General features: G+C 39.3%; 1 protein-coding gene across 1 annotated transcript; it reads left to right on the forward strand.

The window, feature by feature from the left end:
• Nucleotides 1–583: 583 nt before the first annotated feature.
• On the forward strand, nucleotides 584–11742 carry LOC141907674 (uncharacterized). The gene is made up of 3 exons (XM_074797397.1): nucleotides 584–652; nucleotides 713–950; nucleotides 11374–11742. Exons 1-3 carry the CDS (start codon nucleotides 584–586, stop codon nucleotides 11466–11468), a joined length of 402 nt encoding a protein of 133 aa, XP_074653498.1. The 3' UTR covers nucleotides 11469–11742.
• Nucleotides 11743–12503: the final 761 nt, after the last annotated feature.

A 12503-nucleotide genomic window follows, 5' to 3' on the forward strand; every position in this document is an offset into this window, starting at 1 on the left:
GCAAATGGCTTTTCTATCGGTTGCAAATCATTCGCAATACATGTATATCTATATATCTGACAGCGGCAGGTACGAGGCGACTGCAATTTCCGTCAATCAGGACTCGTGTTCAGCCACCGAAGCTGAAGCTCACAAAGCCGCAATACAGACAACTCTGACGCTTCCGAAACGCTTCGACTGATTGAAAAATTCAACAGCAAAATTTTTTTAAAGATAGACTGGATTAAAAACATATCTCGTATATATTTCTAATTTTTCTATCTTTGTAGGGACGTCGGTGGTGTAAACGCCACAGGGTTACCAACATTCTGCGGGTGGTATGAACAATTTTCCGAAAAAGACAAACGATCAATAATAAACGAGGATATGTTGTCGCCGTGTACAAAAGGAATAGCTGCTGTTCGCGACTTGTTAGCTAGAATAACGGCGGCTTTGAGTTTAGAAACGTAAATTATCTTTTCGAAGAAATGAGCTCGTTATGATAGGAATATTTCTCTAGTCGATCAAAATATAGGAAAATATCAAGAGTGAATTAACGCAATAACGCTAAAAACACTATCTGTACTGATGATATTTGGTGAACATGACTGCAATTTCGACCCACGATGACGCAATCGAGGTCATTGAAGTTACCGAAAATTGTCACCAGTGCGCAACGGCTTCCTCGCTCAACGGCCACTTCGCCGAGACTGCTCTTAACGGCAACCATCAGCTCTCGGAGGTCAGCATGCCTTTTTACGCGGCGTTCATCCAGGCGTCGCACAAAGACGGCGACGACAATCAAACTCAGGAAAAATCGGCGTCTAAAGCTGTACCCAAAGCTGTACCGAAAACGAAAAAGGAGCGACGGATCGCAAGAGTGGTGATGATAGTCGCCGCATTAATGCTTGTAGTGAGTGTGCTACTTGTTGGAATCACGCTGTCGATGTCTGGTCACATAGATGAAATGGGTAAGTAACAAGCAAATTGCTCGCACAATACAGCAACCATCGATACCTTTTGCCTCGTTAGGCGGTATATCTAAGAAGGAAAGCCATCGTTATTGCATTATATACTATGAATACCAACTCATTATATCGAACGAGATTTTGAGGATAGGAAAATATACTTCATTTTGATCGAAAGTAAATGCCGTTATCCCCGCGACTAGCGACTGAAATTCAGTCCTCCTCGTATACCGAATATAAGTCCGCCGATGAATACAATTACTAAGTATAGAATCCGCTTAATTCGGATCATTTTGGACGAACAGAATTCATCCGCTTAACGTGAAATCCGGATCAAAGTAAATTTCTTGTATATTAATGAACAAATGGACTGCAAATATTGCCCTGATTGGACCAAAATCCGGTTTACTAAGCGGATTTGACTGTAATACAGTGTCCTCTTATTACATGGGAGCCACGTTGTAATGCTTGATGCTTATCAGATTTTTCGTGCCGTACAATGAATTTATATCTTCGACGTTTCTGCAAGAGGGTATAGGATAATCACAATGGCCTACAGCTCAATAACGTCTGAATTATTAAAACATGGCGGCGTCGTTATTTTTCCAGGTATAATAGATGTATTAGATTCTGGCGTCGTCCGGGACGCTGTTAGGATATTGTCAAGCCATGCGATCTAATCGCTGCATCGTAAAAAAGACCGCCGCGCATTACTCCAGCGCAAAGCTATACCTGCTGCCTATCTCTCGGCATGTTCACCTACTGAGTGTACAACATTGATTCGAAATGTTTGCACCTCGCAGTTTTTAATGCGATAGACGTATACGGTGCACCTGCTCCTCGTCTGTCGGTACACGGGATTATCTCCGTACGTCGTCGCCGATACGAGGTCTCCCGCTCTCCCGCATCGTAATTGAACCAAGTCACTTTCTCGACAAAGGTTTGCCGAGATGGACTTCCGGTAACTGTTTCCGCTATTTCGCGAACGTCATCGGCTAGGTAGATAAGCTTCCCGACGTGTAGAAAGCTAGAGCTAGGAACCCGTGCTCGGGTTCATCTTGCGTCGTGTTCATTTCACCGAATCGAAAGTCAATATGGTAATGGATTGTTCGTGACAAATTCGTTCCGAACAGAAAGTGTCCAGACTCCTGTCCTGCTCAGCCAAATTACTTGAATTGAATCCGAGTCAAAGATGTGTTAAATCTCATATGATACGGCTGCATTGAATACGACGCCATTTTGAAAAAAAATGTTACGGTTTTTTAATGATGGCGAGCATCTACGGTGAACAAAAAAAAGTAACTTGAAAGTTTATTGACGCCTTCAAAAATAACACATATATTGCCTGATATTGCCGACAATAAATTTCATAATATAGATTATATAATACTAAGGATCCATGAAGTTATTTTGGATTTGAATATATCGATAATTGAATTGAATTGACCGGCAACCAGTCTAGCCCCGATATACTGATGACGTAGTGCATATGGTCTCCAAATGATTATTAGAATTTATAAAAGATGAAATAGGAGTCATGAAATATATAATTACAATACAAACGCCAAAATTTACTTTGTAATGATTATTTTTAAAAGGCCAATGTTGATGACGTAGTGCGCATCGAGTCGCACAGAACCCATTGAATCTTGAATAACGCATGCTAGGTATCATATATGAACATTATTGTAACGGTTTTTGTGCCGTCAAATATAGTTCCATCTCTCGGTGACAATCTACGTATGGCCAAATCAGGCGCATCCACACGTCATAGATACCGTAGCGGTTCCACACCCCGCAACGCACTATCGCAATGTAGCCTCCTGAGCACACGAACATCTCTATCACTTCCAAAATATTCTAATTCCCCATGCCATTTCATCAATATCAACGAGGGGAAACAGTGACATCTAAGGATCCACCTGAACGATTTGGAACATGGAAATGTACTTTATCGGCGAAAACAATAATTGGTCAAAAGCTCAAATACATTACACAACTCAATTGGGGTTATATGTCGTCGTATGAAACATTGCCGGAAGAAATGATCAGACGACATGCAGGAAATCTCCGTTATGTCGGATAGTACCAGACCCTAGCCGGAAAAATATCCGTAAATATTCCGGAAGGCTTCGTATCACGTACATTCGCCTGATTACCTCCAATGTCGTAGTATATGTCGAGTCCATTCCTAATCAGTCAATTTGGAGCATGATGTATCGCCATTCAATACATTCCCATCACAGCTTCGGTATTACTTGAAACCACTCTTGAGATATATGTATCCAGTGTATATAGATATCTCCCATAGCGAATCAGTCTCTCCCTCGGCGAATATCCGAGCCTCGTGCATTTCCATTCGAAAGAAAAGTCTTCTAGAATATATATCGATATATGTAATGAATTCACTAAACCGTTCTACAGTTGCTAGCCGCTATTTTGTTAGCGTACTTTTTTAGGTAAAATACTCACCTCAAAATAGCTTTAATGTAAGAGAAAAATGAAGCATTATTACCCAAGGGATTGAAACAATGGCAAACAAATCTTTCTCGTAATTTCTAACCATATCTTTAATCCTATCTATCTCCTATCTAAAAACTTCGTGTTTAAGTTTGTACCTAGTATGTTTTGGTATTAAATAAAATACGTAAGGACTCCTATAAAAAGAGTTATTCCTCCCACTCTCTCCGTTTGTGATTTATATACATTTGTTTTTACGTATTGCTCCTCTATTCAACGACGAACATTTTTCTCATGATTTCTTTATGGGCAAAGGTGTTATGAGCCTCCGATACAGAATGGTTTTATACGTGCTCAGCCTGCACAAGGTCGAGCTGGGATACTGGTTAGACATTGGTGAAACCCTATGCGGCCATTTGTAAGCAGAAATCTTCTATGGTTATTCGCTTATCATAATTTTCCTTTTGATCTATATCTGCAAAAACTCCTTGCAAGGAAAATATTGCCAGTCATTTTCTTCAATACATCATGTATCTATCTTGGTTGGGGAAACATTGGGAACCATTTATGGTATATGTAGGTATGCGACGTCGGTCGTAGCTAGCAAAGTTCTAACAAGCCTCATAAGCACTGGGTTTACCCGTTAAATAAAACCCAATTACACGAAATATTTAGTATCGACCAACGCCATTGAAGGATGAGTCGTCGCGTGATTGCAATTCCTATTATCAGTGTAATTCAGTGGGTCTGAAATCGAATGTAATGACGAACGAGTTCCAATGTGTCGTATGGGTGTAAGTGTAGTGAGCTCTATATGTGTGTATGACTTTCTCACGATCTCTTGAAGTCGACATTGCACGGAGCCTGCGCAACCGAACGCCGAATGGCACACGATAGCGTCTCGAAATCGACACCATGCCCTTAATAAAATTCTTAAAAATCTCTAGATATACGCACTTTTTAGCCAGAGAAATAAAAGAACAGACTTTTATCGACACACTGTATTCATATCTGATAACTCGGTAACTTCATTTTGCTTATGCATGGAAACGACTGCAGTTTAGTATAAAATTTTGTGTTAGTAAATAAGATATAACCTTGGTAGTATGCTTTTTGACGCCCTAAAAACCGTTACAATTATGTTAATATACAATGGTACCTAAAGTACCTTTAGTATGCGTTATTTAAGGGCCTCCGATATTAGCGTTTCAAAATAACAATAAAAATTGTGAATTTTGGCATTAACCTTAGTTATTAATTCACATTTGATAAATTTTGATAATCATTTTTTGACAGGATGTGCACTACGTCATCAGTATGTCGGGCTAGACTGGTTGCCGGCCAATTCAATTCAATTAGCGATATATTCAAATCAATAAACAACTTTATTGATCCTCAATTCGGTATAATCTATATTATGTATTTCGTTGTCGACAATATCAAACAGTGTATGTTTTATTTTTCAAGGTTTCAATCAACTTTCAAGTTTTCATTTTATTTCGTGCATTTTTATCATGCGTAGCATTAATAATGCGTATTATACTAATATAGATGTATTGGTTAATCGGAACAACACTGGTGAGTTCGGGGGCACTCGTTCGAGGAAAAAGAAATAAGTAAACGCTCTGACAATGTTTTAGTATTGTTTTCGGGTCTAGATTACATCAAGCAAGCATATGATATATGGGACAATTTCCCTCGAAGAGAAACACAAGGAAACATTGTAATCCATCATCAAGCTGCAATTGACTCGGTTTTCTGCGTTTACAATGCAAGACACTCGTTATAAACGAGTTTTACACAGAAAGTTTGACGCATACCCCAAGTGCTCTCTTCGCTGGGGAATTTCTGTTTTAATCTAGGAAATTTATTGGGATCTGTTATGTTGTTTTATAGTGATGTTTCACGTCGCAAACGTGTATACGAACAAATTGCTTATGAATACTGAAATTCGTAACTGTATCGCCGGTATTTTGCTACCGGGGTCGAATTCATCATCGAGTGTGTGCGCGGTTTTTATTTGCGGTGGATGACAAAATTGGATAAAGGCAAATAACGTTGCTTGTGCGATACCGACAGCTTAATATGATTATGATCGTATAGCCAATGCGACCGAATGTATATCGAAATCCCATCAAAGTCGGAGGCTGGAGGCCCGGGGTGGTGGTGGTGGGGTATTAACTGGCATGTTATCGTAAAGTATTTAGCGTGTATTCGTCTTGACATTTTAATAGACACTTGGGATCGCTTAAGGTTGGAATAAATCGACAACTAGCATCGCGAGACTGATATAAGATATACAATCTTACTCCGTCTGGGACGAACCTTATACAATAACAACTCCGCGGGAATTCGAACCAGTTGGCACGTATGCTACGAACGCCCAGATTGCTGTCATAAAACCTCAATATTTGAAGACATTTTGATTAATAAATCAATCGTTCTCGTTCGGCTTTCGTGACGAGGTTTTGAAGAAATTAATTCATTCGCGGTTACATGAATGGATGCGATTGGGTGCAACATTGCGCAATATCGTGCTGCTCTAAACTAAAACTATTTTCAACGCCGCGACAACCAAGCCGAACAAAAAAGACTACGAAAAAATTAATTCATTCGTACTGGAATGGATGCGATACGGTGCACAATAGAGTGCTGCTTAAAACTAAAACTATTATTAGATCCTTAATTTCGATTGGAATAGCACCAATACTTTCTGGTGTTTAGACATACTCTTTTCTATAACCCGATTCATGTAATGCGGCAGGGATGTTGCGCGCACGTTATCTTGCCTTGACTTAAAAGCCGGAAGTCACCTTCATCGCTAGGCTGAGTTGATAAGAACGGATGTAGCCGATATGAAACCTACTGATTGATCTACACCAGTTTTCTTCGTGTTGTATTATCTCAATACGTATATACATGTATATCATTACTACTCTATCGTCATATCATTTTAGATAGAATAATATCTATAGTCCATGTAAGTTGACATCGTATAGTTAGTTTCAAATACTTCCAACAATGTTTTTGATCTTGGAATAGGGATTGACCATGTTATTTATTTGATTGGTAGATTTCGTTTGATTTGTTTTGATTTGGTGTCCCTTAGAAACCCACCACACCTGCCGGGAGCGAAAATTAGATTTTGGAATCGGAAATCGAAGTACAGATGTAGTTGTGTGATCGGCAGTAGAAATCACAGAATTCGCTGTTTAAATCGAAATATATAATTGGAAATTTCGGTTCTGGTTCGTTCAAACAATCTTCCATAGAACCAGTCTGGACTGGCAAGGGACTAATTGGGGTTAATTATTTTGTTGGCTGCCTTATTCAATACATCGAGATTTTGAAAATAACTATATATATATATATATATATATATATATATATATATATATATATATATATATATATATATATATATATATATATATATATATATATATATATATATATATATATATATATATATATATATATATATATATATATATATATATATATATATATATATATATATATATATATATATATATATATATATGACATTTGGCTGTATGTAAGAAGCTGCTTTCCCAGGGGCCACTGAAACAGTTTTATAAACGCGTTGCGTTTTGCGACCACTTTTTACTAAAATTTGATTTTATGGTAAGTTATGAATCGATATGTGGACCATAGTACCTGGACGCCGTTGCTATCTTTTTGACCTAATTTTTGTACTTTTTCCATCTTATCTTTCCACTCTGTCTGCTCCAGAAAAAGCTGCAGAACGTAACAATGATCGGAAACGTAACGAATGATTTCACGCAATCTTTGTATTTAAGTCGCGTGACACGGGTCCATTTATTACGAACTTCAAATCGATACATTCAAATGTTCTTTATATTTTACGTGATAAACATTCATTAATTAACATCGAAATTCGTTGTGAATTCGAACAACGTTAAGTGAAAATACACGAGATTTTGTCTTGAGATTTCGAATCACCGTCGACGTCATCAAATGAGACTTTATCGACGAAGTGAATCGGATATTTTGATCAGGACGGGCATTTAGCTCTCGTGCAAATTACACACACGATTATCTTGTCTATCATTGTAACACTAACACAGAGAACTATAGATTCAGTTTTCTAAAACTCGGCATCTCGAAGCCGTATCGACCGGCCGACAAACATCCATTTTAATGTGTCAATAAAACGAACCAGGCATCGCTCGGTTGTAAATCAAATTACAGCAAAATGTTCAGGGATCGGTTTTACTTGCAAATCATACGCAGTGCCTCGACAGCTTTTTTAAGCTATTTGACTACTGTTTTAGAATTTCAGCAAACTCTATGGAAATTAAAGTTGTAAAATATCTGTCCATAGCTAATTTGAGCTACGATGGAATTGAAAGATAAACATATTATAAGGTAGGAACCACGAGAACAACCAATATCGCGCTACCACTGAGATTGTGTTCCTCCAGCAAATAGTCCGGAAACACACTATAGGTTCTCGAAGAGATTTCTCAGGTTTTTTTTCTGATGGATGCAACAAACCAGTAAGAAAATGTGGTTAACGGACACGGCTATTGCAAATTCAATTTGAATATGCGCAACGTTTCGTTTGCCCGCAATGTAATATGTAATACTGTTCTGAAGATTTGTCGTGATGGTTCGTTACGGAGTGTCCGGTCTCTGCTTCATATTCGCGTTGGCGGCGTCGCAGATCTGCGACCCAAAACTCAAGGGGCAAAATCCACCGCAGCTGGCGATGCTCGCGGACACTGGAGGAACAGTTCTGCTTCAATGCTCGATTTGTGGTGAACAAGCGGAACGATCTCGCTCTCCCAGGCTCTGGTACAAATTATCTGGCCACGCCGTGCGCAGTCAGCCACACAGTGACTTATCCGCAATATTGATGAAAGCTGACGAAGTTAAGTACGATTTACACGATGATCCGCGGCTAAATCGAATTACCGTTAGTCCCGGGCATAATTTGACAATCGATCGAGTCCAAATTGGTGATGAAGGGACGTATTTCTGTCGAACCGTCGAGACGGAGCGGCTAGAGACATCCGGGCTGTGGGTTATCAACGGAAAAGTGATCATAATTTATCACGTAGATCTGTTAATTCCGAGCCCGGATAATACCGCCCTGGTATCGGAAAACGGCGTAGCGTATCCGCGACCGAGCGAAGCGGTTTATCATCGCAATGAGAACTGGCACGCGTTTACGCGTTGGGAGGCATGGAGTCACTGTAGCGTGTGCGGGGAGACTGGCGAACGGCGTCGTAAGGGGGTGTGCACGGTCGATAAGATTGACAAGTCGAACGGCGTGACGAATAAGTATATTCAGAGAGTGCTAGATGAGTTCCCATTGGGTGCACCGTGCTTATCAACATTGTTCAACGGGTATTCATTAATCCAGAGCAGAAAGGAAGAAATAATGATCGAATCGTGCAGAGTAGAATGTATCGATATGGCACCAAACATCACCGGATGGTCGATGACCACACCGCCGGAAGTGCGACTGGACAAAATCGATCGCATGGAGAAGAAGATGTGCGATCAGAAAGCGGCGGAGAAGTTCATGAGTTCTGAGCTGAGTATCGGTAGCCACAAAGTCGAGAGTCACAATCTGCGAGCCGAAAAGGGGCAAAATATCGATATATTTTGTCCCGGTGCGTCGATCGATACGTTCGTCCAGTGGTTCAATCGCACGAAACCGATCGTACCGGACGAATTGAAGAAACTGACGAACGGTCGTATTTTCATCGATGTCATGAATATTCTACATTTGACCGATCTACGACGATCCGACACGGGCACGTATATCTGTCGCTACAACGGGCTGGATCGCGGAGAATTTTTCGTGCGGGTCATGTTAACCGCCGTTCAAAAAGAAGACCCCACCCCTTATATCATCTACTTGTCAATTTGTTTCGTCTTCTATTTCATAGTCTTTTTAGGCTTGAGCATCATAAAGCATAAACACAGACAAAAGTTAACCGCTAGGAGTTGGTAGAAAAGCTTTTTCGTTTTTATGCCATACTGTTTAGTCTGAAGTTATAGCGTTACTTTAGACATAAACATCTAAGCAAAATAAAATCACTGCAAGGTTATAAAAATGATCAATTGTTTCATCAATTTGTTCTACATTTCATAGTTAATTTCGACTTTTAGATATAAGAATATACAAAAGTAGTTCGCTGCTGTTAACTGCCTTTGTTGCAACCTGTCACTATAAGTCAGACGGTGAGAAATGCTTTTCAAACAGAACGATTTGTCTATTCGAAAAACAATTGTGTATGGTACTATTGTGATTCACAGTTATAGCAATCTAAGGAACGCTATGCCATGTGTCGATGAAATAAAAACAATACGTTTGGTGTTCTCAGGCGATAGTTGTTCGTGCACTGAAACTGAAATACATGAAGGGAGACTCCGGCTGAAATACTTCTTTTGTTTTCAACCGCGCGCACTGTTCGTGGCAATGCGAGAGTATGGCAACAACAATGCAAAAACGTATGCGTCATGTTGGTTTCGTGACAACGCGCAAACACCTCATAAAACAGATCCATGGCCTAGTTACTAGAAAAAGTTTAAGCCTAAAAAGGCTTTGTTTACGAAAATGCCTTTGTTTTTGGAAATTCTGTTACAGCTTTTCCACAGCAAGAACAAATCGAACTCATGAGCATGGTTGGTTCTATTGCTAGATTCAAGTTAAAGATTTCGCTTCGATTTCGAAACATTGTCAACGCAGTCAATAATGCACGTCTTGAAAAATCACTTCGGACGTCATCGTGACGCCTACAAATCGATGACGTCATACGATATCGAATGTCGTCACGACGACTTCGAAACACAGTAGCATTTCATTTTTGTGCTAATACCTCACTGCGCCATTACGAGTCAGATTACCCCCGTTATGAAGACGTCACGAGTCGCGTTAAGGCCAACGGCTGGTAATAAAACCTTTCGCAAACAAACCGGCGCGAACTTATCATCATTTATGGATGACTCTACGTGATGTCATCACCGCTGCTGACGTCACACATTTTCGATCAGTGACGTCAATACGGGGTTGGTCGTCTGACTGATATTTACCGAACGCGAGATCTGCACAGGAAACACAATATCCGACGAATCGGTTCGCTATAAATGCCATTACGAAGGCATCAAATTGATAGCTTAGTAGTTGATGTTCTATTGTTCTGGCGATTTTTACCGGTGGATGTCTAGTCGGAATGGGTAGTTTTTTTTACCGACAGTTGCGTGGGATTTGCTGTTGTACTAAATCTCTCCTCAAATGTCTGACTTGTGTGCAAAGTTAACAATAATAGCGAATTTATTGATAGATACAAGCATCTGTGGGTGGAAAATGAATCGGTATCAGTGTATTCGCATTTGTCTCTATCATGGCGTTACAGTTGTTTCAAGTTATTGACGATTGTATAGAAAGAGTGGTATTTTGCGATTATGTAGAGGTTTCCAATAAACGAAAATATCAGCTTTGCTTTATATCCATCAATTATGAATATCCAATTTATTCGTTGATCGTGTAGCATATATTTTGCTAATGACTATTTTTCAGCTTTTCTTAGAGAACCTTTTAACATCCTTCTTCAACTTGTGAATATCGGTAATTGAACTTTGTGCAAAAGTATTTCATCTATCTAAGGACCTATTTCATATATGTTTGATGATATATATACTTGGAATAATCCTTATCCGCCATAAAGTATTTCCATGTGCTTGAATGTGTTGTATCAATGTACTTTTTTGATATATAATAACCTAATAATAATAATGACGTAAATGTCAATGCAGGGCATCAGATCACATAATATGATATGATTTCCCATAATGAATATATTTGAAGCAATTTCGTTCCTTTAACGATCCTTTTTCGTTCCTTTTTATTTCTTCTCATCGTCAGTAATAACGAAATATTTTACTATCTATATTTTTTACATTCTAGTGCGGAAGGTGAACGGACTTCACACGACAGCGCGGACTAGTTTCAAATACGAAGACTCATCCCCGGACACGACGAACTCGTCCAGCGGAGGCTGAACGGTCGGCGAATATTTTGACGGACTGGTTTCAAGATAAAAGATTCTAATAACGAAGACGGGTTCAATCGATCAGATTTTGCAATCTTCGCCTACGGGTAACACGTGCATAATATAAAGTTTGGCAATAACTATGGCATTCTGTATTACGTTTTGTAATCCTTCATTTAAACGGTGTTCTTAGAAAGGCACAACAACATATCACGGAAATTCAACTGACATATTTAATCGACCTATGAAGAAGAAAGTATTCGGATAGAACTACATATATACAATACGATAAATAGCAATTATTGGATCATCGTTTATAGTATCTTAAAGCTTATAGAGTCGTACCGCCGCGCGCTCGTGGATCCATAACACATGCCAATAAAATAGCGTACATAGTTTTTACTTCCACTCGAAGCTTCTTCGAACATATGTGCGATTTCCATGTTGAAAGAGATTTTTTTACGTCGAGGCTTTTTCAATACACCTCGAACACTTGCCGATGTCTTTCAAGATTCGAGTGGTTGTGAAGGGGAGCAGTGGTGCACAAAAAGATATTGGAAAGGATAACACACGTACGTATATACACGAACGATGAACATATCGAAACGTGAATATCAGTTTGTGATAAATTTGAATAATATTATTGATGTATATTGCTTAGTATATGTGTATCAAGTGTTACTTTGTACGGATTCTCTATTGATTCATATCAACTTCCGCGGAGACGATATTATAAATACGAGCCGGAGTATAGAGATCTCTTACGTAAGAAATTCAATACTACGAAATAGCGTTTTTCTAACCGGGTCCCATCGACGATTTTTACACGGTTTAAAGAGACGCTTTATTGGATTTCTGTATAGAGACACGACGAACGTGTCTCATCGTCTCATTCATCGCGGTAGAATTTACAGACCGTCCTCGAGTCAACTCGGGTTAAATTAGAAATACAGGGCTTGATGGGATTTCCGCAACGCAATTATTCAAGCCAATCATTCAAATAAGCAGGAAGACGCTGTCGGTATTCGCCCAGAAACTACGCGTA

This window comes from Tubulanus polymorphus, chromosome 6 (genome assembly GCF_964204645.1).
Source record: "Tubulanus polymorphus chromosome 6, tnTubPoly1.2, whole genome shotgun sequence".
Lineage (NCBI taxonomy): Eukaryota > Metazoa > Nemertea > Palaeonemertea > Tubulaniformes > Tubulanidae > Tubulanus > Tubulanus polymorphus.

Excerpts from the sequence above, each read along its gene's own strand:
- LOC141907674 (XM_074797397.1), top strand. The coding sequence starts at position 584 with ATGACTGCAATTTCGACCCACGATGACGCAATCGAGGTCATTGAAGTT. Across the intron at positions 653-712 it reads CCGAAAATTGTCACCAGTGC|CTCTCGGAGGTCAGCATGCC; the intron begins GCAACGGCTTCC and ends GGCAACCATCAG. Across the intron at positions 951-11,373 it reads TGGTCACATAGATGAAATGG|TGCGGAAGGTGAACGGACTT; the intron begins GTAAGTAACAAG and ends TTTACATTCTAG.